At 46.7% G+C, this 25,694-nt stretch overlaps 1 protein-coding gene across 8 annotated transcripts in view; it reads left to right on the plus strand.

The window, feature by feature from the left end:
- Positions 1–25,694, plus strand: part of KAZN (kazrin, periplakin interacting protein) — an 846,942-nt gene that overhangs the window by 660,840 nt on the left and 160,408 nt on the right. For 7 of the 8 annotated variants that reach the window (XM_075906495.1, XM_075906499.1, XM_075906496.1 and 4 more), the window contains one exon: positions 24,400–24,591. In XM_075906495.1, coding sequence (XP_075762610.1) covers positions 24,400–24,591 — 192 coding nt within the window. Of the gene's footprint in view, positions 1–12,804; positions 12,886–24,399; positions 24,592–25,694 lie in introns of all 8 variants that reach the window. The other variant, XM_075906500.1, reaches the window with a different exon arrangement.

Below are 25,694 nucleotides of genomic sequence, written 5' to 3' on the forward strand. Positions count from 1 at the left end.
GATCACTTTATGAAAATCCTGTCACTCCCTTCCCACCCCACCCCCTCCTACCCCACTTTGTGACAAGTGGCTTATTAATATGAATGTGCATAACATGAAGTTGCTTTAGGCAAAATGTGACACGTAAGATACCATTTTTAAAGTTACCATCTGCTGAATGTGTACACTCTATTTTTGTGAGTGTATTGTCCCTGTATGTGAAGTTAGAAATATGAAGAATAGGTCTGTTTATAATTTTAAATATGCTAAGGGGGGCCATTACCAATGTTCCGGGATTTCCAGGTTTGTGGATCTTGGGTAATAGATAGAACAACCCTGGTCGGGGCTCTAAAGGTGTGTCGATTTGTTCCTGTGTTTGTTTGGGGAGTGTCCTGAGCAGATGGTGCAATTTCTTAGTGTATTCCTTAGTGGGATCTGAGGAAAGTGGCCTGTAGAAGTTGGTATTGGAGAGTTGTCTGGCAGCCTCCTTTAGGTAGTCTCATCTGCTCATCTGCTGAGCTACAGTTCATCTTTAAGTTTGACACAATCAACTCTGGATTAAACAAAGACTGTGAATGGCTTGCTAACTACAAAAGCAGCTTCTATTCTCTTGGAATTCACACCTCCAGATCAGCTGCTAGAAGTGGGCCTCATCCTCCTTGATTGGATCCACCTGGTCATCTCCAGCCTGATCCTGGCCTGCATATTTATTCCTGCCTCTGGAAATTTCCACTACATGCATCTGACGAAGTGGGTCTTTGCCCACGAAAGCTTATGCTCCTACACTTCAGTTAGTCTATAAGGTGCCACAGGACTCTTCGTCGCTTTTGCAGATGTGAAATGTTCGGTATTTTCTGTTTTTCCTGGCTGGGGTAGGGGAAGGATGAAGCGTCCTCAGCAGACTTCAAAATGGCCACCTTAAAAGGACAATGTTCTCTTTGCTCTTGAAAGGGGAAACTGGGCAGGGGGGTTGTTTTGGTTTTTTTTTTTGTTTTTGTTTTTTGCGGGGGTGGGGGGAAGAGTGTTCAGTATTTTTTTGTTAAACCATCTGACAACCCTAGGGCGGGGTCACTCACTGTGGTGGTGGGAGCTGGAGCGACCTAGCAGCCTGCTCCACTCCACCCCGCTGCCCTTTTCCAGCCCACCGTTCCCTACTTCTCCATGGCAGTGGGAAGCAGAGTGCCTTAGGGCCGCAGCGTTCTGCTTCCCACTGCCACGGTGAAGCTGAGCACAGCTGGTTCTCTGGGGTGGCACAGTGGAGTGACGCAGGTGGCTGGCTTGCTCCAGTTTCCACTGTCGTGGTGAGTGCCGGGGGGTAGGAAGGTGACCCCTGCTGCCACTACACATCTGGCCCCTCCCCACAAGTAATTCCCCGGGGCCTGTCCATATGAGGGTTGAGGCGATGGTCTCAGGGTCCCCTAAAACACGGGGCCCTGGGGCAGCCATCCCAAATCATCCTACAGACAGGACAGCACAAATGGCAGCTGTTGGGTGCTCAGCATCTTTTTGAAAAGTGAGTCATTGAGGTACCTCAATAGAGATTTAACAGCCGAATTTGAGGTCCGTAGGCCACACGTGTAAGGCTCAACAGGGAATGGAAGGCGTAAGTGATCATCTCGATTTGGTGGAGCAATACTTTTCTTCACTGGTTTTAAAGGCAAAAAAAATCCTTTCTCTAAAGTCTAGTTATTCTTCTAATGTGCTTCATGCAAATAAAAGTCACGCTGCTCTGTACAATCTGTTAGCCTGTGATTACAGTCATCATGCGATGGAAACTTGTTGGGAGCCAATTACAAACGTGTGTTGCTTCTGGGAGGTGAAATGGAAAAATGCTTTGGTAAAAATAACTGAAACCATTTACCAGTTTGTATAATTTTGATCAATGAATCCTTGCCAGCCTGTGATTTATTAAAACTCAATTAATTCTGTCAGTGGCCTGCCTGGCACAGCACTGACTGATCAGTAGTACGTGAAAATGTTTACTAAGGGGAGGGGGGGAAGCATTGAAAGAGAGTAGAGCATGTTAATGTAGATTTTATTGAAATACAAAAGGAGCATTGAGCAGAGGGGATAACTGACCTCTCCATACACTCAGGGCTTGTTTATACCAGGGATTGTTGGCCAGAAATGACCAGCAGCAGCATCTAGATGAGGGGTGGATAATAAGTGGCCGCAGACCGGATGAGGTTCTCCAGGGTTTTCCAGTGCTGGGTCACCAGGTGCTTTATTTACCTGAGCATCCGCAGGTACAGTTGCTTGCAGCTCCCACTGACTACGTTTTACCATTCCCGTTACTAAATATTGCTTCCCAGTGCAGCTCTACATATAGATTGAAGACAAGTCACCTTTAACCTTCTCTTTGTTAAGATAAAGAGTTCTTTGAGGCTGTCACTACAAGGCATGTTTTCTAATCCTTTAATCGTTCTTATGGATCTTTGCTGAATCCTTATCAACATCCTTCATAAATTTTGGACACCAGAATGGACACCGTGTCGCACCATTGCCAGATATAAAGTAAAATAATCTTTCTACTCCTACTTGAGATTCCCCTGTGTTTACATCACATTAGCTTTTTCTGGCCACGGCATTGCACTGGGAACTCCTGTTTAGCTGATGATCCCCAGAATCTTTTTCAGAGTCACTGCTTTGCAGAATAGAATCTGCCATCCTATAAGAGTAGCCTGCGTTCTTTGCTCCTAGATGTGGGCATAGATTTAGCTGTATTAAAATACTTTATACCCGGTATACCAGGCGATCCAGATCACTTTGAATCCATAACCTGTCCTCTCTATTTTCCATTCAGAGATCAAGAAACTGGCCAAACCAAACACCTGAAGTGAATCCCACCTACCTGCGTGGGTTTGGGACATACAGCTGTCGAGGTCCAAGACCATCACAAAGATCGAGGAGCTCGATTCTCTCTTCCATTGCTCCAATGTTAAGCTGGTTTAGCTTGCTGATTAAAACTGGCATAATGGGATGGAGACTCAGGCCCCCGAGATACAAGGCCAAATCAAACAAGAAGGGAAAGAAGCCCGTACAAACATGAGAAAAAGAAACAAAAAGCAGGCACATGCCATACATACCAGTAAGCTATGGAATCTGGTCTTAGAAGGGTCTTCAGGTCTTACCTTACCAGACACCACCTGAGACTGACTTCATTCTGGTAACTTTTATTGGACAGTATACCTTGTTCCCAGCTTTTAGCGTGTTGTCACAGAGCCCGTCTCTAATTCTAGCTGGCAATGAAAGCTGTGTTGGTATTTTCCCCAACTGAAAACCCTCAGCGTCTGCCACAGAAATACCAAAGTTTAAATGTTTCTCTGTGGTAGAGGAGAAATAATACGTAGCTTAGAGAACAGCTTCTGTTTTAATGAGAGCTGGTTCTCTTGGGTTTCTTTTTTGTGCGCTAATCAATCATTTTCCAAGGAATAACTAAGAATAGCTCTTGTTCTAAGTACCCCATAAAATTACCAGCTATTCCAAAAAGAAAAGCAATTTCACCATAATTGTTACTAGAGGAAAAAGCTCTGTGTTTTAAGGTCATTTTGTCTACTGTGTTTCCGTCATTGGTGGCTATTTGTGATGGAAAAGCTGGTTGCCAGAGGGACCAGCTAGGGAAACAAACGCCAGAAAAACAATGTCTCTAGTAGGTCAGCCTATGATATGCTGACTCTAGCCAGACCTGCCTTACATGGGATGGTCTCCACTTGTGCCAGAGTTTCAAAAGTGTGAATTCAAGCTGCTGACGTAGCAGTTTTGAAACCAGCCTGTATGTGGAGAAACATTTGGGAATGAAAGTGGCTAAACTAAGACAATTGAGCTGATTTTGGGTAACAAATCAACTTTTTAAGAATCCAATTTATTTTGTTAATCTAGAAAGATCTACCTGGTGTTGCTCAGGTCCTTAACTCAATTTTTTAAAGAGAAACTGAAAATGTACATTCTTCATTTAAATTATTGCTTTGGGGTGGGATTGGGAATGAGGGGTTCATTATGCAGGCTGCCCTGGGGAGAGAGGACTACCCCAGCCCTCTCTCACTGTAATACCTTAGGACCAGATGAGAAGCACCTCTCCATGGCCACTGCAAGTCCAGGTTCATTTGCCCCCCTATGCTACCTAGCCAGAGTAAGGAATGCAGCGAAGTCTGCATTTTCCCCTCACTCCCTGACAAAGGGAAACAACCAGCAATGTTCTTGCATGACTCCTGCCTCAGCCCCCTCCCTAAAGGGCACCCAGGGGTGGGACGCTTGGGGCTGGAACAGTCCCACATGTAGTGGGCATGCCCCCAGCCAGCCTCCTGCAACTCCCTGGTGATTTTCTCTCTCTCTCTTTTCTGTATGTTTTTGACCTTTAAGTTATGGCAAGAGGAAACTGCATATCAAAGTTGATGGTCCTAGCTCTCACTGTTTAGGAGAAGTTCTTGAACAGACAGACACTCACTGATAGACAAACCCTTTCAAATATATAGTAGATAAGTGCAAGTTTGTGTGTAAACCAGCTCCAGGTCAACTCGTTAATGAGCACTAAATGTCTGATCCACTGCTGGCTGAAGAAAATCAGGGCCCTTACACTGGGTTCATTGGCTGAGATAAGAAATAAGAACGGCCATACTGGGTCAGACCAATGCTCTAGCCAGCCCACTGTCCTGTCTGCCGACAGTGGCCAATACCAGGTGCCCCAAAGGGAGGGAACGCAACAGGTAATGCTTGCGTGATCCCTCCCGTCACCACTTCCAGAGAAACAGAGGCTAGGGACACCATTCCTACCCATCCTGTCTAATAGCCATTGAAGGACCTAACCTCCATGAATATATCTAGCTCTTTTTTTTTTAACCCTGTTAAAGTTCTAGCCTTCACCACATCCTCTGGCAAGGAGTTCCACAGGTTGACTGAGCAGAGTGAAGAAAAACTTTCTTTCGTTTGTTATAAACCTGCTGCCTATTAATTTCATTTGGCGACCCCTAGTTCTTATATTGTGGGAATAAGTAAATAACTTTTCCTTATTCACTTTTTTCACACCAGTCATGATTTTATAGACCTCTATCATATCCTCCCTTCGTCTCCTCTTGAATATTGGTTCAAATCTTAAATTCACCTGATAGATTATAAAATATATCATCTGGTCTAAGTTTGGCCCTAAAATATTTGGCGACTTTTAAAATATAGTGGTGAATTTTCAAGATGACTGATTTGTTCTTCTCAGTGTTCTTCCAGCCCCTCTTTTTGGAAATTTTTCAGTAACCAGAGTGTGGGAAAATTCACTAGACACAAGCTGTTTTTTCCCGTGGCGCCCACCCAGGGATCAACTTCCAGATGACGGCTTTGATTGCCGCATATTTGGATATGGATGACTGCTACTTGTGTTCTCTTGAATGATCCCAAATGCTGGAAGTTAGAAGCTTAATTCACGCCCCTGAGAAACTGTAGCATAGCATTGGCAGAGTATCACAAGGTGTCACGTTGCCCTTGGACGCCTGTTTATGATCGTTTTGCTAGGAATTCAAAGAGCACTTTGGACTTTAATGAAATCCCTCGTCCGAAGTCCAACTGTTCCTAGTTAGTGATTTTATTGCTAAATAATTTACAGAGCCCGTCCTAGCCAGTTTTCGTAAGGGAAACATTTAAAGTATGCGAACCATTTTGCCTTCCTGACGCAGCTGCCCATTTGGGATGGAGAATAAGGCAATGTGTCCCCTTCCCCCACCCTCTTCTCAATATACATCCCTCCAAGTTGAAGTACTAACTCAGCATGTGTGCTGTACCACGTGACGCTGGCTTCCGAGATGCTTTAGAAAGACAGACAGCTAAAAATCTTCAGTGGGCTTTTGCTGGCGTATTTATGCTCTTGTTCTCCAGATTGTAAATAACACTGAGTGGCAAATCCTTCTGATCTGTTTACCCTCCTCTGGTACTGAGGCTTTTAGTGACATTTGAGCAGGGAATGGATATGTCTAGGGCTAGCAAGTAAATCCAGAGTTATAAAAGTTGTGTCTTGCATACATCTTCCAGGCTCTTTTTAAAAGCCTCCTGGTTCCGGGTTTAAGCCAATCTCTGACTATTCAGTGTTGGGATGAGACCCTCATGGAGGGACAGATGATGCCACTTTCTCTCCTGGGTGTCTGTTGGTAACTTTCTCTGATGCAACTGGTGTGGGCCACTGCTGGAAGCCGGACTCAGGTCTGGATGGTCCACTGGTAGGGTTGCCAGGTGACCCGCATTGAACCAGACAGTCCGGTATTTTCACCTCCTGACGGGTGTAAAAAATTCAGAAAATACCAGACACCTGAAATGTCCAGTATCTCTTGAGGTTTGTTTTTTTTCCCCCAGCCAGGAGGCAAAAATCTCGGGTGCTTACCGGGTTCCGCAGGGGAGCTGTCCGGCCTGGCGCAGGGAGGCAGCCTGTTAGGGCCAAAAAGCCTCAAAAGCAGTTCTTAAAGGGGCCACACTTTTTTTAAATTTATTTTTATTTTTATTTTTTTTGCCTAACAACTCTCGGGGGTCTCTTTTTCGGTATTTTTTCAGAAACCATCTGGCAACTCTATCCACCTGTCTGATCCTGTCTGTCCAGCCCTTGTCTGAAAGCATCTAAGGATTAGCACCACCAAAATAGGGTCGTGCTCTCATTTCCTTCCTGCTACCACTGAGGCAATGGGGACAGTTCACTTTTCCTTTCTCATTCATCCTTCCTGCTCCTCCCCTATAGAGTCTCCCGCTTCTTGTGCACATCATCCCATACCTGTGAACTCACTTTTGAAAAAGTGCAGTTCACACTCCTTCTCCCCCCCCCCCCCCTCAGTTTTCCTTCACCACCGTCCTTCCTGCTGCACTTGCAGTGCCTTCTGGTGGATGGACAGCTGGAGGTACCAGCAATCTGCCTCTGGCACAGCTGGCTGCTAGGGTGCTGGATTGCCATGTCCTGTCTCACATCGAGTAGCATCTTGTGTCTCACCGTTGAAGCCAGGAGGGGTCCTGGCTGTGTAAGGTGCAGTTCAGCTTCTAAGACTTCTGGACCAATTGCCAGCTGGGCAGAGCTGCGATACGTATCTCAGGGGTTCATCCCAGCTTTAAACCTCCATCCACTGCTGTGTGGGATACCATGGGCTGCCCTCCTTGGCTGCTGGCTCACATCAGTCTGCTCCTTTTCCTGCCTAATGCAGATGTTCATGTACATGGTTGGCGGCATCTGTGGTGCTTTCTGTTCTCCACCCCCACCTGTCTCGGGTTTACAATATTGCATCAGTTTGGAAATGTGACCTGCCCTCTCCAATTTGTGCAGTTCCATTGGGCTCCCTTCTGTTGATTTCCGCCCCCCCCCCCCCCCCCCCCAGTTTCTGGGGCCGCAGTATGAAAAGCCAGCAGTTTGCGTATTTATTCACTGTTCTGCCTTTCTAGCAGCATCCTTGAGGTCAGCTGCAATACAGGCATTCCCTCTCGTTGTCCTAAAGGGATCAGGGATCCCCTTCTCCTGGATGGGTGCTGCAGAGCTCCTCCTGTTTGTCTGCTGGAAATCATTGGATACACCCCTCTGTTGCAATGCCACAATGAGCAAAACCTCCGTTTCTCACAAAGGCCTTGTCTAGACTTACCCGGAGATCGACACTCTGGAGATCAGTCTTCCAGGGTTGAATTTAGCAGGTCTAGCCAGGACCTGTTAAATTGGTTGCTGACGGAGCCCGCGTCACTGAGAAGTAAGGGAAGTCAACAGGAGAATATTCACGTCGCTGGTGTTGCGTATCTTAGACTTTCTCTCCCAGTGTAAAGCTGGCCTCCAGGCGATAACTCATTAATCTGAACTAGAAGCGGGGAAGGAGAGAACGAATGTCCAGCCTCGATGAGGGAAAAAGAAATGTGGCACTGCACAGTCCTTGAAACAATCGGCAACATCAGAGAGTACGGACCTGATTCTCTCCTCTGATGTCCCTATTGGGAGCCACACTTGATCAGCGGGTTTCTAGGTCCTGTGCTAAAAAGTAACCACTAGGTCACTGGGACTTCACACCACAGTAAAAACTGCTGGTTTGGGCTCTTTGTTTCATAACAGAGTGATGTAGGGAGCTGGTACTTTTGAATCTGGGACAATTGCTCCTATCTGGTAGACACATTTGGGGGCATTTTGTTTCTGAGGGAAGTGGTTTAAACATTTGTATTCTTATTTCTCATAAACAGCTTGAAAAATAGGAAAAAAAACCTTAAAGGACACAGCTATGATTGGCAAGGAAAAAACGTGACCTGTGTTGATAGAATCCCTATCTCTTAAGCCCTTGAATACGTACCCATTCCGCAGTGATTCCCAATGGTATGCAAGTCTCTCTGTGTCCAGTTACCTGTTTTTCTTTTCATATATATACACCCTTCTGTGAAACGGGTCCTCTGAAAATCTGTTGCAGGGTGTTGGGGAACAAAGATGACTGAGTTTTTGTGCCAGTGTTTGAACCTGGATACTCTTTGGAAACGCTGAATGCAAACTCTGCCATCTTCGGTTCTTGCTAAACTTCAAATAGGACATTTTGTGCTGAGTAGGTAGCAGTCGTTTCAAGAGGCTGGGCACTAAAGGGGAACTCTGTTTGAATTTGTTTACTCCCCAGCTCATAAAATGGGGACAAATTATAAAGGGAAAGATGTCAGGTTTCCTGCCTCTTTGTTCTCTACAGTGGAGCATTAACCGTACTGTAGCCAGAGTCAGGGTGTGTTGGTAGGGAGGGAGTATAGAGCATTTGTAACTATTAGAAGAAAGCTAGAAACATAACACTTTTACAAGAGGACCTACTGCAGAATTTGCTGCATTTGGTGTAGCCCCTCCTTGCAGTATTTCTGGGATGGTGTTTTGGGACAAAATCTTGTCTGAAGTTTCAGCGAGTGGCTTGTCTTTAACATCCGCAATGTAATAGATGAAACGAGGTTCAGAGTCTGCCTCGGAGAACCTGCAAACTCTGTCTTGGTCTCTCTCCCTTGGGCCTCCTCCCCCAGCTGCCTGCCGTTCCAAAAGACCATAAGGGGACCTCTGTTAGAGGGTTTTTCACACAGATTCCCCCCCCTCCCCACACACACACACGTTTTACTAACTGGGGTGTGGGTGGAGTAGCAAGGACCCAGCCCAACCCTGCACCCCAGGTTCAAACTACATCACTTTTTAAGGTTCAACAATATCTTGGCTGATCCACATATTTCCCTTCTACCTTGAGGAGAGGGAGCTCTGCACCAAGCCTGCTGTGGTGGCCATGGACAAGGCTCTGTAAGGGACCATGCAGCCCCCTTGAAAATTCTCCGACAGGGGTCTTGACGCCTTGCCTGGCTTCCTGGGGTTTGATCAATAAATACTTTGACTACACAACACTCCAGGTTATACTCCACTGAGCAGGGTATTAAGAATCTGGGCTGTGCCTCCCCTCTCCCCCCCCGCCCATGGGTTCCTCTCTAGCAGTTTCTCCAGCAGCCCTGGCAAAGGCAGGCTTGCCAGCTCCTCTCTTGTAACGAATTGCTGCAGATATATGCCAGCTCGCTGTCACGCCCCTGAGTGATAGTCCCTGGTGTCTCTTCCACCCACCTCCATCTGGGAGCTCTCCTCTTCTTCATCAAACCTCAGGGCCAGGAGCCTCCAGAAACCAGCTGTTTCCTGTCAACTTGAGCTCCAGAAACCTGCCCCTGTGGAATTATTGGTGCCCCTCCTGACCTGACATGCCTGCTAGAAACAAAGGGGGTGGGGAGGGTGTGATGATTACTCAGGTGCTTTTCCAAGCCTTGAGTGCAAAGAGATTCAAGCATGCAAGAAAAAGTAATAATGGCAGATATTTATATCCACGTCGCATGCAGTTTTCTACTGAGCAAATATCCCTCCACTTTAGCTTCCAGTAGGTGGGGGAAGAGGAAAACTTCAGCTTGCAAACGAGAATCAAATTTTAGTACCAGAGCTCTTGAATCTCCGTCCTTTTTATTGTGTATTCTTTTAAGTCTACATCCACCCACGGCCATGGGTCTTCCCCTGCCCCTTGCTGCCCTGAGTTAATGGCGCATCGCTGTGTTTCTAATCTCAAACTCTCTGTATGAAACCATGTTGCCTACAAAATCTTTAGAAAATAAAGCATTGGGAAGGTGATTAATATGCAGCACATGCTCGTATGCGAGTGAGTCTGTTCTGACGGGTGCATTGAGGAAGCAGAAACAGAATATCATGGCTAGAGACTGCATTTTTAACTGTGTTGAGAGTCTAGAACTAAGACTCTGCAGAATGCATGGGTCATACGGATACTGAGCTGGGTAGTATGTGTATAGTATGAATAAGCCGTATACAAAAGATTGCAGTGCGTGTTACACGTTTTATGACTGTAATATATATATTTTTTTGCTCCTGAAGGGTGACCTAAAGCAAGAGTCTTTCCCTTTCATGCTAATGTTTCCCTTTCCACTTCATCCCACTGATCTTTAAGATTATAAACCCTGTGCGGCTGTCTCACTAGTTGTTCGTACGGGCCCTGTGGGAGGTACCTTTCTAGGAGCCACCATTGTACAAATAATTCATTGATGGTTTGCATGATTCCTCTGTTGCAGATAGAGTTGCCTCTTTCTCTGTCCGATCACCCTACCTCTGGAGCTCTTAAAATTGCTTCTAGCAAAGGAAACGTTTTGCTTCCAGACTACACTGCACCCCTATGCCAGGTGCAGAGGCCTTCTAGTCTCCTCTCTAGTCTTACCCTGCCTCGATTTGAAATGCCCAAAGTTGAACTTTGTGACTGTATCATCAGTAAACACCATATAGTTTTCAGGAGTGAAGCATAAATGTTACCAGCCAGTTGTGCTCGGTGTCAGTCGGTTTGCTCAGTCTCCTAAATGGGAGAAATAAACTGAGCTATTTCCTGGTTCTTTACCTCTCTTGCCCAAGGGTGTAATTCAAAGTCAATGTGAGTCTTTCTGCTGACTTTCATAGTCCTTAGATGGAGCTCAGCAAGCACATGTACCTCAGTATCCTGAGCATAAAAGCAAGTGTGGTATCCTGGATTTAAACCATTGGTAGTGTGTCGCTGGGAAAAGTGGCACTGGACTTGAGGCCTTTTGGGGGGGTAGAGGAAATTGTGGCATTGGAAATTTTGTGAGATGTTGTTTTGCTGCGGCTGCCCCTTTCTGAAGCCTGGCAGATGATGCTTCTAACTTGGCTTGGCAGAACATTTCATGCTAGACACCGACGCAGCTATGCATGCAAGACGAAGATGGGAGTTGGTAGGGTTGCTGCTTATGTTTGAGATGACCGCAGAGATCTTTCTGTGCACGTGCCAGCTAGGCACATGTCTTGTGTCTGTGGTGCTGCATGGCAAGGTTGTGATGCTCCTGCAGTCATTGCAGTGGAGAGGCAGGATGTGATAGCAACTCATGCAGATGTACCCATGCTAGCTTTAATCTAGCTAGCACAAGAACCAGTAGCAATGAAGCCAGGGAAAGGCAGGCTTCAGCATGGGCTAGTTATTCAAGTAAGTAACCAGGATTCAGGGAAGGCTTTTATGCTTCTTTTGTGGTTTCACTGCTTTGGTATTAAAGGTAGATTAAAGGTAGATGGGGCCTGCACTTTCTCCAGATATGGGTTGGTGTTTTGTTGGTTGGTTGGGTTTTTTTGGGGGGGGAGGGGGGGAAGGAACCTCTGCATTGGGGAGAGGAAAGCAACACACTTGTGTGTGTGTGTGTGTACACACACACACACACACATATACAGTCAGGTTTCATCCACATCTATGGTCCTGATCCTGCAAGGTATTGAATGCCTCTGCCAAGATGTCTAGCGCCCCTGGCGTCCTGGGGACACTATCCATCACTGGGGAGGTGGGTTCTGTTTAAACAAGCTACCGCCTTGTGGAGGTGAATGGTACCATGACTCACTCTGAATTTCTGGATTGCTGCCTGCGGATGGCGACCTTGTCTTCTCCTATTAGTGCCTTGCCTGGCTTGTTCGGTGTAGGAACAGAGTAGTGGGATCTATCTGAATGCTTGCCAATGAGACTCCAAAGACAGCAGGTTAGCAAACCGTTCCATTTATCTGTATGTGATCCATGCCTGCACCTGCAGCACCGCATACACGATTGTTGTTGCACTGAGACCTGGTTTGTTTTCAGCCAGGGAAAGAGACGGTGTTTTCAGACTAAGCGCAGGTTGTGATGGCAGATCTGGCTCGATGTCAGGCAGCAGGTAGAATAGTTTGCTCCTGGCTAATTACTTGACACCTGCTAATTAGCAGGACAGTAGCGTGATTTGACGGCCACAAAGGGGGGTTATGAGTTTTGGCTCTAGCTTTGCATGTGCAAGAGTTTGGCTGGATCCCTCAGGATGATTGGGAGTTGAATGGAGCCTCTACGGGGGCGGGAGGGGGGGCTTAGGGCTGAGTCTCCAAAATCTTTGGGAGCTGTAGCATGTGTGTTTAAGGCACCACAGGATGCATACAGAATGAAGGGTGATACGGGAGACCCACCTCTGCACCGCGAAGGGGGAGAGAGGTGACGGCCCACACAGCAGCCCGAGGCCTGAGCAAATAGTCTCTTGCCCATAACCTATTGCTCAGCCGGAACAGAGCAAAGGGGCTTTTATTGATCTGTGCAGAGTGAGTTTATGCTGCGTGATGCATGCTGGCCTTTTTAAATTGTGGGATGGTGGGCAGAGCCCAGCGCAGACATGGAAGTCTTGTCCCTTTAGGCAAGGGAGGGCCACACGACCCAGGACTTGACCAAGCATGGGGAGCAAAGAATGCCAAAATAGGGGTAGGGGGGCAGGTCATAGGTCAGAATGAGAGGACCAGGAGACATTAACAGCACCGCAGGCTCATCCCTTTTTTTACACACAACACAGGTGGCAGCAACAGTGTCAGTGTCACCCTCCCATATCCCAAAATCTCACCATGGAGGGACAACCTCAATCCTGGGATCTCACGTGAGTGTGCGGGGAAAATTGCCAGTTAGGGCTAGTTGTGCTTGGACTGAGGGTGGTTGAATGGAGACCTGCCAAGCTCATCACACACAGGCGCGTCTCCCCTCCCCCCCCCCAACCATCTGACTTTTGTCACTCCTGATCTGGGGAGAGCCTTTAAGCCTGTTACTGAGAGGTGAAAGGTTCAGGAGCCGATTTTTTTTTCCCAAGCCCCAAGGGGCATTTAGTTAATGGGAATTAGGCTCCTACCTGCCACTCGGGACCTCGGATCCTTGTTACTGTGCAGTTCCCTTGGAAATAAAGTGCCCTCCATGTACATGTATGGCTCAGCTAGTTAAATGCTCAAGGGAAAAGCAGCACATGTGAGGCTTTGTAATGACCAGAATGGGATGAGAATTGGCGATTTAAAATTCCAGGGCCCAATACTTAAGTTCTCCCAGAACTGTGCCATTTCCCATTTAAGCCCCTTGCAGCAGGGAGGGAGGTCTTCTCCCCAAATCTGGAAGCTGCCAGGGCCAGCCCCAGCCCTGAGCTGCTGCAGTGGAGGGAAAGGGGCCCCTCCTCTCCCTTTCTTCCCAGCAGGGAGCCTGCCCAGGTATGCTTAAGCCCCAACCCCCACTCCTGCACCCCCATTCCTAGCCCATCCCCAAAGCCCACATCCTTAGCCCAGAGCCTACCCCCTCCTACGCCCCCTCCCACAGCCCTGAGCCCCTCCTATACTCAGAACCCCTTGGCTAAGTTACTCAAGTTTCACTCCAGAATCTGACCCCTCGTTATGAGGTTTGCTCTTGGAAAGATGTCACAGATGTGTCTCTGTCTCCAGGAGGAAGAAGTTTTGCATTGCAGCTGGGCAGACCCGCTGAGTAGATCACTGTTATACGAGTTTGCACTGTGGTAATTGGATTGTTATTAGATTAAAAGATCTGGCTTTGTTCTCACTAATCGGGAAGCTGGCAAACTCTCGCTTGAGTCCTGCCAATCTCGGTGTTAGTGCCCCATTGATAGGTCCCTGGGGAGCTGGGGTTAGGTTGTTAAGGGCCCTGGAGGCTTAAGTCACAAGACTGGCAAGCCTGCCGAGTTAAAATATGCAAACGCTCAGGTGGAGCTGGCCTCTGTCAAGCATTCTGATGTGTCCCAGGCAAGCCGCCTCACCTGCACGAGTTGTCAGGTGATATTTGCCCTCTTGAACATGCCCAGTAAATGTCACCCTGCTGTGTTCCAGGCACTGTTGCAACCAGGGGGTGGTTCTTGTTTTTCAGAGGTCAGGAGGAAAGGCCATTGTGAACATCTCTCTGATCCGCTGTCTAACGCAGGACAGGGAACTGCCTCGGAATAATTCCTGGAGCAGATCTTTTAGAAAAACATCCCATCTTGATTTAAAAATGGTCAACGATAGAGAAATTCCCATGATCCTGGTAAATGGCTTTCCTGGTTAGTTACTGTCAGGGTTAGAAATGTGTGCCTTCTGTCCAGTCTCAATTTGTCTAGCTCTAGCTTTCAGCCATTCGATCATGTTACACCTTTCTCTGCTGGACTGAAAAGACAATTACTAAATATTAGTTCCCCACATAGATCCTTCTAGACTATAATCAAGTCACTCCTTAATCTTAGCATCACAGAACCATAGGGTTAGAAGATACCTGAAAGGCCATCTAGTCTAATCCTCTGCCTGTATGCAGGATTTTTTTTCTTCGTTAAACTGAATAGATAAACCGAAGGCACTCAATCACACTCAAGCAGGTTTATACATTCTTGTGGCTCTCCAGAGTTTCAGCATCCTTCGTGAATTGTGGGCACCAAAACTGGACACAGCTAGGGTTACCAGGTAGTCATAAAAGAAATACCGGACACGCTTCATGGGGGGAGAGACCGGCCGGGAGGAGAGCAGTGCTGGCCGAGAGATGGGGGAGTGGGGGCCGGAAACAGAGCTAACGGGGCTGGCCGGGGGAGATGGGGCGGGGAGGGCGATGGGAAGCAGGGCTGGCTGGTGGGAGTAGGGGTCGGGCAGAATGGGGCTAGCCGCAGGATATCGGGGGAGGGGGTGCGGCCAGCAGGGGTAGAGCTGGCTGGGGGAGCTCAGGATGAGGAGGAAGGGAGAACTGGCTGGGGAAGATCCGGAGCAGGAACCAGCCAGCGGGAGGCAGAGCTGGTGGCAGCAGGGGGCGGGAACTAGCCGGGGAAGACCAGGAGGAGAAATCGGGGAGAATCAACCAACACTCTTCCTTTGACTTTCCTTACTCCTCGTGAAATGAGTTACCAGGAGTTGGAGTAAGAAGTCCTCCAGCTCAATGTTATTTCGAAATAAAGGGTTGTACTGTAGTCGCGCACTGTGTTATTTCGGAATAACGTTAATTATTCCAAAGTAACACTGCTGTGTAGATGTTCCGATATTTAGCTTGTGGTCCACTATGACCCCTAAATCCCTTTCTGCAGTACTCCTTCCTAGAAGGTTGTTTCCCATTCTGTATGTGTGAAATGGATTGTTCCTTCCTAAGTGGAGTACTTTGCATTTGTCCTTATTAAACCTCATCCTATTTACCTCAGACCTTTTCTCCAGTTTGTCCAGATCGTTTTGAATTATGACCCTGTCCTCTAAAGCAGTTGCAACCCCTCCCAGCTTGGTATCATCTGCAAACTTTTTATAAGTGTACGCTCTATGACAGTATTTATATTGTTGATAACGACATTGAACAGAACCGGTTCCAAAACAGACCCTGTGGAACTCAACCCTTCTAGCATGACTGTGAACCATTGATAACTGGTTGGATAACTGTTCACAGAGTAGTTATGAACCCACCTTATAGTAGCCCCCATCTACGTTGTATTTCCCTAGTTTGTTGATAAGGCCGTGCAAAACTGTACCAAACGCTTTACTAAAATCTAGGTATACCATATCTACCACTTCCCCCTTATCCACAAGGTTTGTTATCCTATCAAAAAAAAGCTCTTGGGTTGGTTTGACATGATTCGTTCTTTACAAATCCATTCTGTTACTTATCTTTACTATCTTTCAGATGTTTGCAGATGGATTCCTTGATTACTTGCTCCATTATCTTTCCTAGCACCAAAGTTAATCTGAGTGTATGTAGTTTCCTGGTTTGTCCTTATTTCCCTTTTATATGGGCACTATATTTGGCCTTATTTAGTCTTCTGGAATCTCTCCTGTTTTCCGTGGCTTTTCAAAGATGTTAGCCAATGGCTCAGATATCTCCTCAGTCAGCTCCTTGAATATTCTAAGATGCATTTCATCAGGCCCTGGTGACTTCAAGACATCTAATTTGTCTAATTTTTAATTTGTTCTTTTCCTATTTCAACTTCTGAATACACTGGCATTCACCATGTTGGGCATCCAGTCGTCACCAACCTTCTTGGTGAGACCTGACACACGAAGTCATTAAGCACTTCTGCCACTTTCACACTTTCTGTTATTGCTTTTCCCTCGTCATTAAGGACAGGATAAGCCCACTGCTCAGTGTTCCTCTTGCTTCTAATATATTTGTAGAATGTTTTTTTGTTACTTTTTATGTCTCTAGAAGATTGAGCTTATTTTGTACCTTTACCTTTCTAATCTTGCCCTGACATATTTGTTTTATTCCTTTATTCATCCTTTGTACTTTCCACATTTTATAGGATTCCTTTTTTTATTTCTGGATCATTCAAGATCTCCTTGTTAAGACAGTGATTTCATGCCATACTTCCTACCTTTTCTACTCAGTGTCATGGTGTGCTCTTGCACCCTTAATATTGTCCCTTTTGAAGACAGTTGGCAGTCTTTCAGTTCTTTTTTCTCTGAGTCTTGCTTCCCATGGGACCTTACCTACCAGCTCTCTGAGTTTACAACGTCTGCAGCCTTGAAATCCATTCTCTTTATTTTGCTGTTCTCCCTTCTATGAATCTTTAGGATCATGAACTCTTATCATTTCATGATCGCTTTCACCCAAGCTGCCTTCCACTTGCTACCAATGCCAAATACCAAAATAAAATAACCTCTCTACATCTACTCACGGTTCCCCTGTGTAGGCATCCAAAGATCGTATTAGCTCTTTTTGCCACAGGGTTGCACTGCACCACTACCCCCAAATCTTTTTCAGTCACTGCTCCCCAGGATAGAGACTCCCATCTTGTAAGAATGACCTACATGCTTTGCTCCCGCATTGTGTTTTATACAACTAAATATCTTAGTGTTTGCTTGTGCCCAGTTAACCAAGTGATCCTGATCGCTCTGTAACCTTAGCCTCTCTCTTTATTTACTGCTCCCCATCGCTTGCAAACAGCTTGAGAATCGGGGTAGTTCATAACTGACATGTTTGCCACTCTGAACAAAACTTGATGGTGGTCCTTTCAAAAATTTACATCTGAGCATTGATTTAGTACAGCTTTAATGCTTTACTGTGCAGAAGAAAAATGCTGCTTTCCCTCTATATTTTAAGTAGTTCATGTTTAACCCAGTACAGGCTGAACCTTCATAATTCAGACTTCCCTGGTCTAGCATCATCAGTGATCCCGTAGGAGCACTCCTGGGGACAAACCAGCTGGATCAAGACAGGAGCATTGCTGGACAAGAGGACTGATGGGGACGCGAAGCCTCCAGTGGCCAAGGGAAAGCGAGACCCAGGCCGGTATTGGCCTCCCCTGGTTCAGACCAGTCAGGTCCCGAGGATGCTGGACCAGGGAGCTTCAGCCTGTACTGTCTGTACTTGTGGGAGAGTGAGGTGATTGGTTACTGTTTGCTGCTGCCGCCTGATTGCGTACTTCCGGTTCCTATGGAGAAATGTGTGGTTGACTGGTCACTGTGTAACTCCGATGCTTAGAACTCTGAAGTTCTACTGTCCATTGAGCCAGTCTTAAATCAGTTTAATGTGCACCATGCTAATTTCATACGCCGTTTTTAATAAAAAGGAATTAAGTTGTGGGGTATTCAGTTAAATGCCGTACAGATGTCTTACTAGACTAAATCAACACCATTACATTTATCAGCTAAACTTGTAATCTCATAAGAGGAATATCAAGTTGATTTGACAGGATCTATTTTCCATATGCCTTGCTGATAATTATATTCTTCTTCTTTAATGCTTTATTAACCAAGTCCTGTCTCAGCCACTCCATTATCTTGCCTGGAATCGATGTCATGCCACAGACCTATAATTAGCCGACTCACCCTGTTTATCCTTTCTTGTAATGTTGGTATGTTAGCTTTCTGTCTTCAGGAACTTGCCCATTGTTCTAAGATTTACTGAAAATCAGCAGTAACTATTCAGTGAGCTCCTTGGCCAGCTCTCTGATAACTCTTAAATGCAAGTGATCAGGTTTTGCTGACTCATCTAACTTTAGTAGCTGCTAATTTAACATTTTTCCTGATGTACTCATGGAATGGAAAGAGTGTTCTCATTTGATGACGCTAAATCATTTGTTATGAAACCTCTTGGCTTGGTTTTGTTGTGGGAGCCAAATTCTTCCAAGGCATTGGGCTAGGAAACATTCATGTTACTGCTGAAGCTACGTTTTGTTTAACTCCTTGATACGTGTAACAAGCCAGATTTGCTCCTGGGTTAAGTCAGCAGAAACTCAGGTGCAAGAGCTGGGCAGAAAGTCTGTCTCGATTGGTCACAGTGGGACATGGTACCAGCAAATCCTACACTGACCAGCTGACTGGAAGTTAAGGTAGATGGTTCTAGCAGGCTCCGTTTGTGGGAGTGCCATGGGACAGATCCACCCCATGTAGATACTAAAACATGCAGTTTGTCAGTGAGGCTGCCTTAAATTGGAGAGATTAAGACGTGCATGGTTCCTTGTTCCACGCTGCATAGTGACATTATACTTTAGTAGGTTACAGGGACAGCACCTTTGCATTCTACCTTCCCACTCAGACAAGGCTCCTCTGTGCCTTATTTAGCCCGTCAGTGTGTCTCTCTAGCAAGCTCTCTGTGTGTCCGTGTTTATTAGTCTGGAAGTGGGTCAAGGTAAATATTCCCATCTCACAATGGAACTGTGCAGTGTTTCTTCTAATTTTTTTCTGTTCATGTGAGGAATACATTTTATTGTGTGCACTGAGATGTGTGGGTGTGCACCACCAACAGAAACCTAGAAACAGCTGTGGGCACAATGGGCAGTCTGCTAATCACTGGGGTGGCATTTGACTCTCTCTTGGGTGGCCACCTAAGCGCTCTGCTTACAGGGAACACTGGTGCTGTGAGGTTTTGTTAGTATTACATTGGGGCTGCCCTCTCTTCAAAGATGTGGATCACTCCTGCATTAACAGGAGTGTTGTGAGCAAGACACGAGAAGTCATTCTTCCTCTCTACTCTGTGCTGATTAGGCCTCAGTTGGAGTATTGGGTCCAGTTCTGGGCACCACACTTCAAGAAAGATGTGGAGAAACTGGAAAAGGTCCAGAGAAGAGCAACAAGAATGAGTGAAGGTCTAGAGAACATAACCCATGTAGGAAGACTATTAGCCAGGGGATAGAAATGGTGTCCCTGGCCTCTGTTTGTCAGTGGCTGGAGAAGGATGGCAGGAGACAAATTGCTTGATCATTGTCTTCAGTCCACCCTCTCTGGGGCACCTGGCGCTGGCCACTGTCGGCAGACAGGCTACTGGGCTAGATGGACCTTTGGTCTGACCCAGTACGGCCATTCTTGTGTTCTTATGTAAGACTGAAAAAATTGGGCTTGTTTAGTTTGGAAAGGAGAAGACTGAGTGGACATGATAGCGGTTTTCAGGTATCTAAAAGGGTATCACAAGAAGGAGAGAGGGAAAAATTGTTCTCCTTGGCCTCTTGGATAGAACAAGAAGCAATGGGCTTAAACTGCAGCAAGGGAGTTTTAGGTAGGACTTTAGGAAAAACATCCTAAGTGTCGGGGTGGTTAAACACTGGAATAAATTGCTAGAGAGGTTGTGGAATCTCCATCTCTGGAGATATTTAAGAGCAGGTTAGTCAGGGATGTCTAGATGGTACTGGGTCCTGCCATGAGGGCAGGGAACTGGACTTGATGACCTCTTGAGGTCCCTTCCAGTTCTAGTGTTCTATGATTCTATGAAAAGCACCGAGGCTCTGGTCTTAATAAAACTGCTTGAAATATTTCTTGCACGTTTTATTCCTGTATGTAACAAATGGTTTGGACTCAACCCTTCGAAGCCATACGAGCTGGCAACATTCTTCTTGCTCAGGCGAAAGAAACCAAATTGCTTCTGTGTTGCTAACAGAGGCAACATTTATCAGGGCCCATTTTTTACTCTGGGGAGAGAATGCGAAGAATGAATGTAATCAAACACTGATTCAGACAGGGACTCTTGGTGGTTGTGAGTAAAATTGGGTCTGAAAAACAAAGTCCAGCAGTTCAGTTTGGTAAAAATTTCTGCTTTGGAGGGGTTTGGACTCCCAGATGACTATCCTGTGAGATCCAAAGGAATCCAATACCTAAGCCAACAGTCAGAGCAGCCGGTGATTCTGTGCATCCGATGTGACTTCTGCCTCTCTATTTTGCTACTCTCCCGGCCAGCTAAAGGAATAGACAGGCAGCTGGAGGCTCAGATGTGGATTAGAATTATGACAAGTGAGAAGTAGACAGCCCTTTGGGGAAACAAGGCTGGTTTGCTCCTTGGAAAGAGACATGATGGGTTGAGCAGTGATGCCGTGTTGGTAGGATCAGTGCCGTTTTCACTGACAGGCTGATACCTCAGGGTTATCCTTTAAATGCTGTTGGACTGGTCCCTGAACCAGGACACGGGGGCAGAAACATAAGAACGGCCATACCGGGTCAGACTAAAAATCCATCTAGCCCAGTATCCTGTCTGCCGACAGTGGCCAATGCCAGGTGCCCCAGAGGGAGTGAACGGGGAGGGATCACTTGATTCCCTGTTCTATCACCCATTCCCAGCCTCTGACAAACAGAGGCTGGGGACACCATTTCCTATCCATCCTGGATAATAAGTATTGATGGACCTATCCTTTATGAATTTATCTAGTTCTTTTTTGAACCCTGGTAAAGTCCTGGTCTTCAGAACATCCTCTGGCAAGGAGTTCCACAGGGTAATGCTGCGCTGCATGAAGAAATGCTTCCTTTTGTTTGTGTTAAGCCTGCTTGGAGAAGGGACCCCAAACAGCCATTTTCTTCCTCTGTCCTCCCTGTTCAGGGACCAGCCACATCTTCAGCCCTCACACTCCTGCCCCCTTTCCCCTACTTGGTGCTTTATGCCACTTGAGGTGGCCAGGGAGAGACAGAGGAGTAATGTTGACCAGTGCAGCTAACCGGATGCCAAGGGAGCAAAGATGCAGCTCGTGCTCTGAGGAGCTTTGGGGGCCCTGAAAGTGCCCGTGCTCCGCTTGGCGCAGCGTCGCTCTGCACCAGCTCCCTGTTTGGTAGAAAGCTGGCGAGGCGCGTCGTCATGGCCCTGTGCAAACCGCACACAGTGTCCAGATGCAGACAACTTGGCCGACTGCTTGCACAGACGAAGGTCTCAGCAAGAGCGCAGAGTCAGTCTGGCCTTGCCAGAACCAGCCTCTCGCAGCCGGAGCTGGCTGTCAACACACGATGGAGATTTGGCAGGGAAACGTATTTTCAAAAGAAGCAGGTGACAAGCTATAACCTCTCCCTGTGCAGTCAGGGGTGACCGTTTTAAAGCGTCAAACAAAATGTCCTTCCCAGTCCTCCTCATGTACATTTCTCCCCCTTCCCCTCCCCAACTATCGTTGTTCTGCTCTTCTCTTCTTTCATGCCTTGTTTCCACACAGCAGTATTGTGGGCAAGTGATAAGAGTTTCCATGTATAGGACTCTACAAAAGTAGCTCAATGGTAGCAGAATAAACTTAAAAAACAACAGTCTTGCAGTACCTTAGGGTATGTCTACATTGCCACCCTAGTCTGAACTAGGGTGGCTAATGTAGTCATTCGAGCTTGCAAATGAAGCACGGGATTCAAATATCCGGGGCTTCATTTGCATGTTCCCAGGCGCTGCCATTTTTAAATGCCCGGTAGTTCAAACTACCTGCCCGCGGCTGCACGCGGCACGGGCTAGGTAGTTCGAATTAAAGCTCCTAATTTGAACTACCATTAATCCTCATTGCAGGAGGAGTAACGGTAGTTCGAATTAGGAGCTTTAATTCAAACTACCTAGCCCGTGCCGTGTGTAGCCGCAGGCAGATAGTTCGAACTACTGGGCATTTAAAAATGGCGGCGCCCGAGAGCATGCAAATGAAGCCCGGGATATTTAAATCCTGGGCTTCATTTGCAAGCTCGAATGGCTACATTAGCCACCCTAGTTCGAACTAGGGTGGCTAATATAGACATATCCTCGGAGACTAACTAAACATGTAGATGGTATCCTGAGTTTTCCTGGGTACAACCCACTTCTTCAGATGAATGGAGTTAAGGGTACAAATGAATTGCAGAGAAGGAACAGATAAATAGCAGAGCAAATGAATAGCAGAGAAGGATGGTAGCAGAAATGGTAGCGGAAAGCTGTTGGTCTAAGAATACTAGTTTGGCATAGACTGGCACCTAAATATCGGGGATTGTAGATGTTTACCTTCTGGCTCCATTTTACTTCATTGCAAAATGTGGTGGAGTTGTTGCTGTCAGATTTGTAGTCTTTGTTCTTAAGTATACTCATGGATCTTTATTTTATATTCCTGCTGCTGTTCTAGGAGTGACCCAGAGGCAACCGGGAGTTTGAAATCATGCCCTGTTGAAAATTCTGCTGCTTGTTTGGAGGAATTATTTACTCCCTTTATTTTTAGTGATATTTACAAAGGTTGTCAAAGACTTTTACATGGGAAAAGCCCCAGTGGTGTAAGGACAATGGCAAGTGAAGGCAAGCAGATCCTACGTACAGGCGAACGTAATGCATTTCTGAGTGCCATGTCTCTAAATATTTCATTTGCAACCAGCAGTGATTTGAGTCCTCTCTTGTATCACACACCCTTTTAAAACAGCAGTAAGCATCTTTGCTGTTCTCGCTCCATACTGCTGTGATAATGGTTCAGAAACTAGCCCCTCACAGTATTGTCTGGGATTCCATTATTCAGCCAAAGAACACATCTGTTGCAGTATATCACTTTAACCTAGTGATGTATGAAGCTCATTCTCCCTCACTTGCATATACCCTTGTGATATTTATGACAATTGGTGTGCTCTAGCACTCTGGCAAGCTGTATTTGGCCTGGTCCCAGTCCCAAGTACATCCGTTTACAGTAGTTTGTAGTAATGGCTTCTCATGTCTCTTAAAAGATGCATATTTTGTAAATGGGCTATGGAGGATTCTTCATCTCTGTTACCTTGACTGAGTTTGTCTACACTGCATTCCTCTTTCGAAAGACGAATGCAAATGCAGCTGAGCGAAATTGCAAATGAAGCGCGGATTTGAATTTTCCATGCTTCATTTACATAATCACATCCCAGCCGCTTTTTTGAAATACCCTATTTCGAAATAAATGCTTTGAAGACGCAGTTATTTTGAGAACAAACCCTTCTTTCGAAATAACTGTTAACCATTATTCCTTATAAAATGAGGTTTATTTCAAAAGAAGGGTTTGTTCTCAAAATAAATGGCTACACTGCGTTTTTTACAGCCTTCTATAGGCTCCATCCCTCCTCTGAAAAATTCTGATGTTGGGGTGTGATCAGTCCACCACACTTAGGGTTGCCAGGTGTCCGGTATTGACCCGGACAATCCCGTATTTTCACCTCCTGTCCTATAAAAAAAAAATTCAGAAAATACCGGACACCTAAAATGCCCAGTATTTTCTGTTCTCTCTCTCCCCCCTCCCCCCACCAGGAGGCAAAAAATACCGGACACCTGGCAACCCTATGACACACTCAGCAACTGGGCCCAGCCCCCGGCCCGCCTCCCCCAAGCCTCCGGACCCCCCACTTACCTGGTTCTGCAGGGAAGCTCCCTTCTGGCTCGACCAAGAAAACAAGATGGCCACTGGCAAAAAACCTAAAGACCTGAGCAAGGGGAAGCAATGCCTTTCCTGGGTCTTAGTGTTCTACCTCTTCTCTGAATCTGCACGCAATTAAAGGGGCCATGCTGTTTTGTTTTGTTTTGTTTTATTTTTGGTCTCTCTTCCCCCCCCCCCCCCCCCCAACAGAATTTTTTCCCCGGTGGTTTTTTTTTGGGGGGGGGGGGGGGGACCGTATTTTTGTTGAAACCATCTGGCAACCCTAACCACACTTGAAAACATTTTGAGTAGCCCCCATGTGACCGTTGAGAATATCTTCAGTGTTTTTTAAAGTGCAGTTTGCAATCTCACTTCTTGCTAGAATGACGTTTTTCTGTGGGCAGTAAAACTGCCTTCCCTGCCACAGCACCATGTACCTAAGAATGATGAAATCCTTAACTGAGGGTGCAGCGGTGGGCCCTACTCGGGAATTGCAGAGGCTTGAGAGTTGCACAAGCAAAGCCAGCACTCGGCTATTTTTTTTTATCACCTGGGTTTCTGTTGTCTGACTGCCTGAGCGACTGAAAACTTGCCAGAGCTGCTAGTCACTTCCTCGAATTGTGTTCTCTCTTCCTCCAGTGCTGTTACGAGAAGAAGTGTCCCAGCTCCAGGAGGAGGTTCACCTGCTCCGGCAAATGAAGGAAATGCTAACAAAAGAGCTGGAGGAGACGCATGGCAGCAAGTCGACAGAGGTCCTCTCCGCCACTGAGCTGAAACTCCAACTGGCGCAGAAGGAGCAAGAGCTAGCGCGAGCCAAAGAAGCACTGCAGGGTAAGAGTCAAACCTCCCCTTTGTCTTTGTTCCCAGGTCTTTCGGTGCCCTGACGATCTGTGAGTGGCTGTCGCAGAGTCTGTGCTTCACACTGTCTCGCTCTGCGCCTCCCTTCTCTTTCGCCCTCCCTCTCTGTCACGTCCCATGTTTCGTCCCAGGATGTTGACCAAAGAGGAATGAAAATTTGCCCTTTTCATTCTGCCGACAGGGTTGAGAGTCACCCCAGAGCTTTTATCTGCTGGCATCAGAAGGAACCGGTCTGCTTCTGAAGGGCCTTTTACTTTAAATTGAAGGGGAAGTAGTTTACACCTGGGTCCTTATGATTTGGGGCTCAGCGAATTCTGTCGTTTGCTTCCAAACTTTGCTCAATGGACTTGCCTGGATTTCCCTGCCGTGCAGTGGATGTTCACTGAGCTTTTTCCAGTCTCTCCAACAGGGAGCTTTCCCTTGATATGGATGGTGGGGCCACCCCTCCTCCTACCCCCGTGTCATTTATCCACGTGGGTGCGTGCACACCTCCCACCCCTTATGTCCTGTTCCAGCATTAGATGGTGGGTGTAGCCATGAATGCCAGCCGCGATGTCAGGAAAGCTGTAGAAACTTAACAAATTATGCACTTATGCCTTGAGTTTCTGCCAGGGCTTGGCATTCTGATGGGGGTGGAGTGGGGGGAACACTGACAGGGGAGGAGCTGAACCCAGCATAGCTAAACCCCTCTGCTTTCTGATCCCCTGGCTGAAATAAATCATTCAGTTGTTCTTAGTTTTCCTTCCCGTCCCTCCCCTCTCCCCACCAGTTTTGCCTTGCTTTGTGTCTCTGAGATGGAAACCAGTGCGTGTGTGTGTGTGTGTGCATTCTCTCTCTCGGGTGGACAGATGACCCATCCTTGCAGAACTGAGGTTTTCTTAATCGAGCTGGTTTCTATTCCTCCCCTTGACAGGTTGTTCAGGCCACTGTACCTTTATTGTGCCTCTGTCTGTGGTAGATTTGGGTGGTTTTTTTTACATGACCAGACTGTGAGCATTTTCCCAGTGTACGCTGGACAATGTGCTGCCAATGGCAGCGTTACCAGGAATGGCCAGTACCAACCTGCCAAGGATGCA

Source organism: Pelodiscus sinensis, chromosome 23 (genome assembly GCF_049634645.1).
Source record: "Pelodiscus sinensis isolate JC-2024 chromosome 23, ASM4963464v1, whole genome shotgun sequence".
In the NCBI taxonomy this organism is placed as follows: Eukaryota; Metazoa; Chordata; order Testudines; family Trionychidae; genus Pelodiscus; species Pelodiscus sinensis.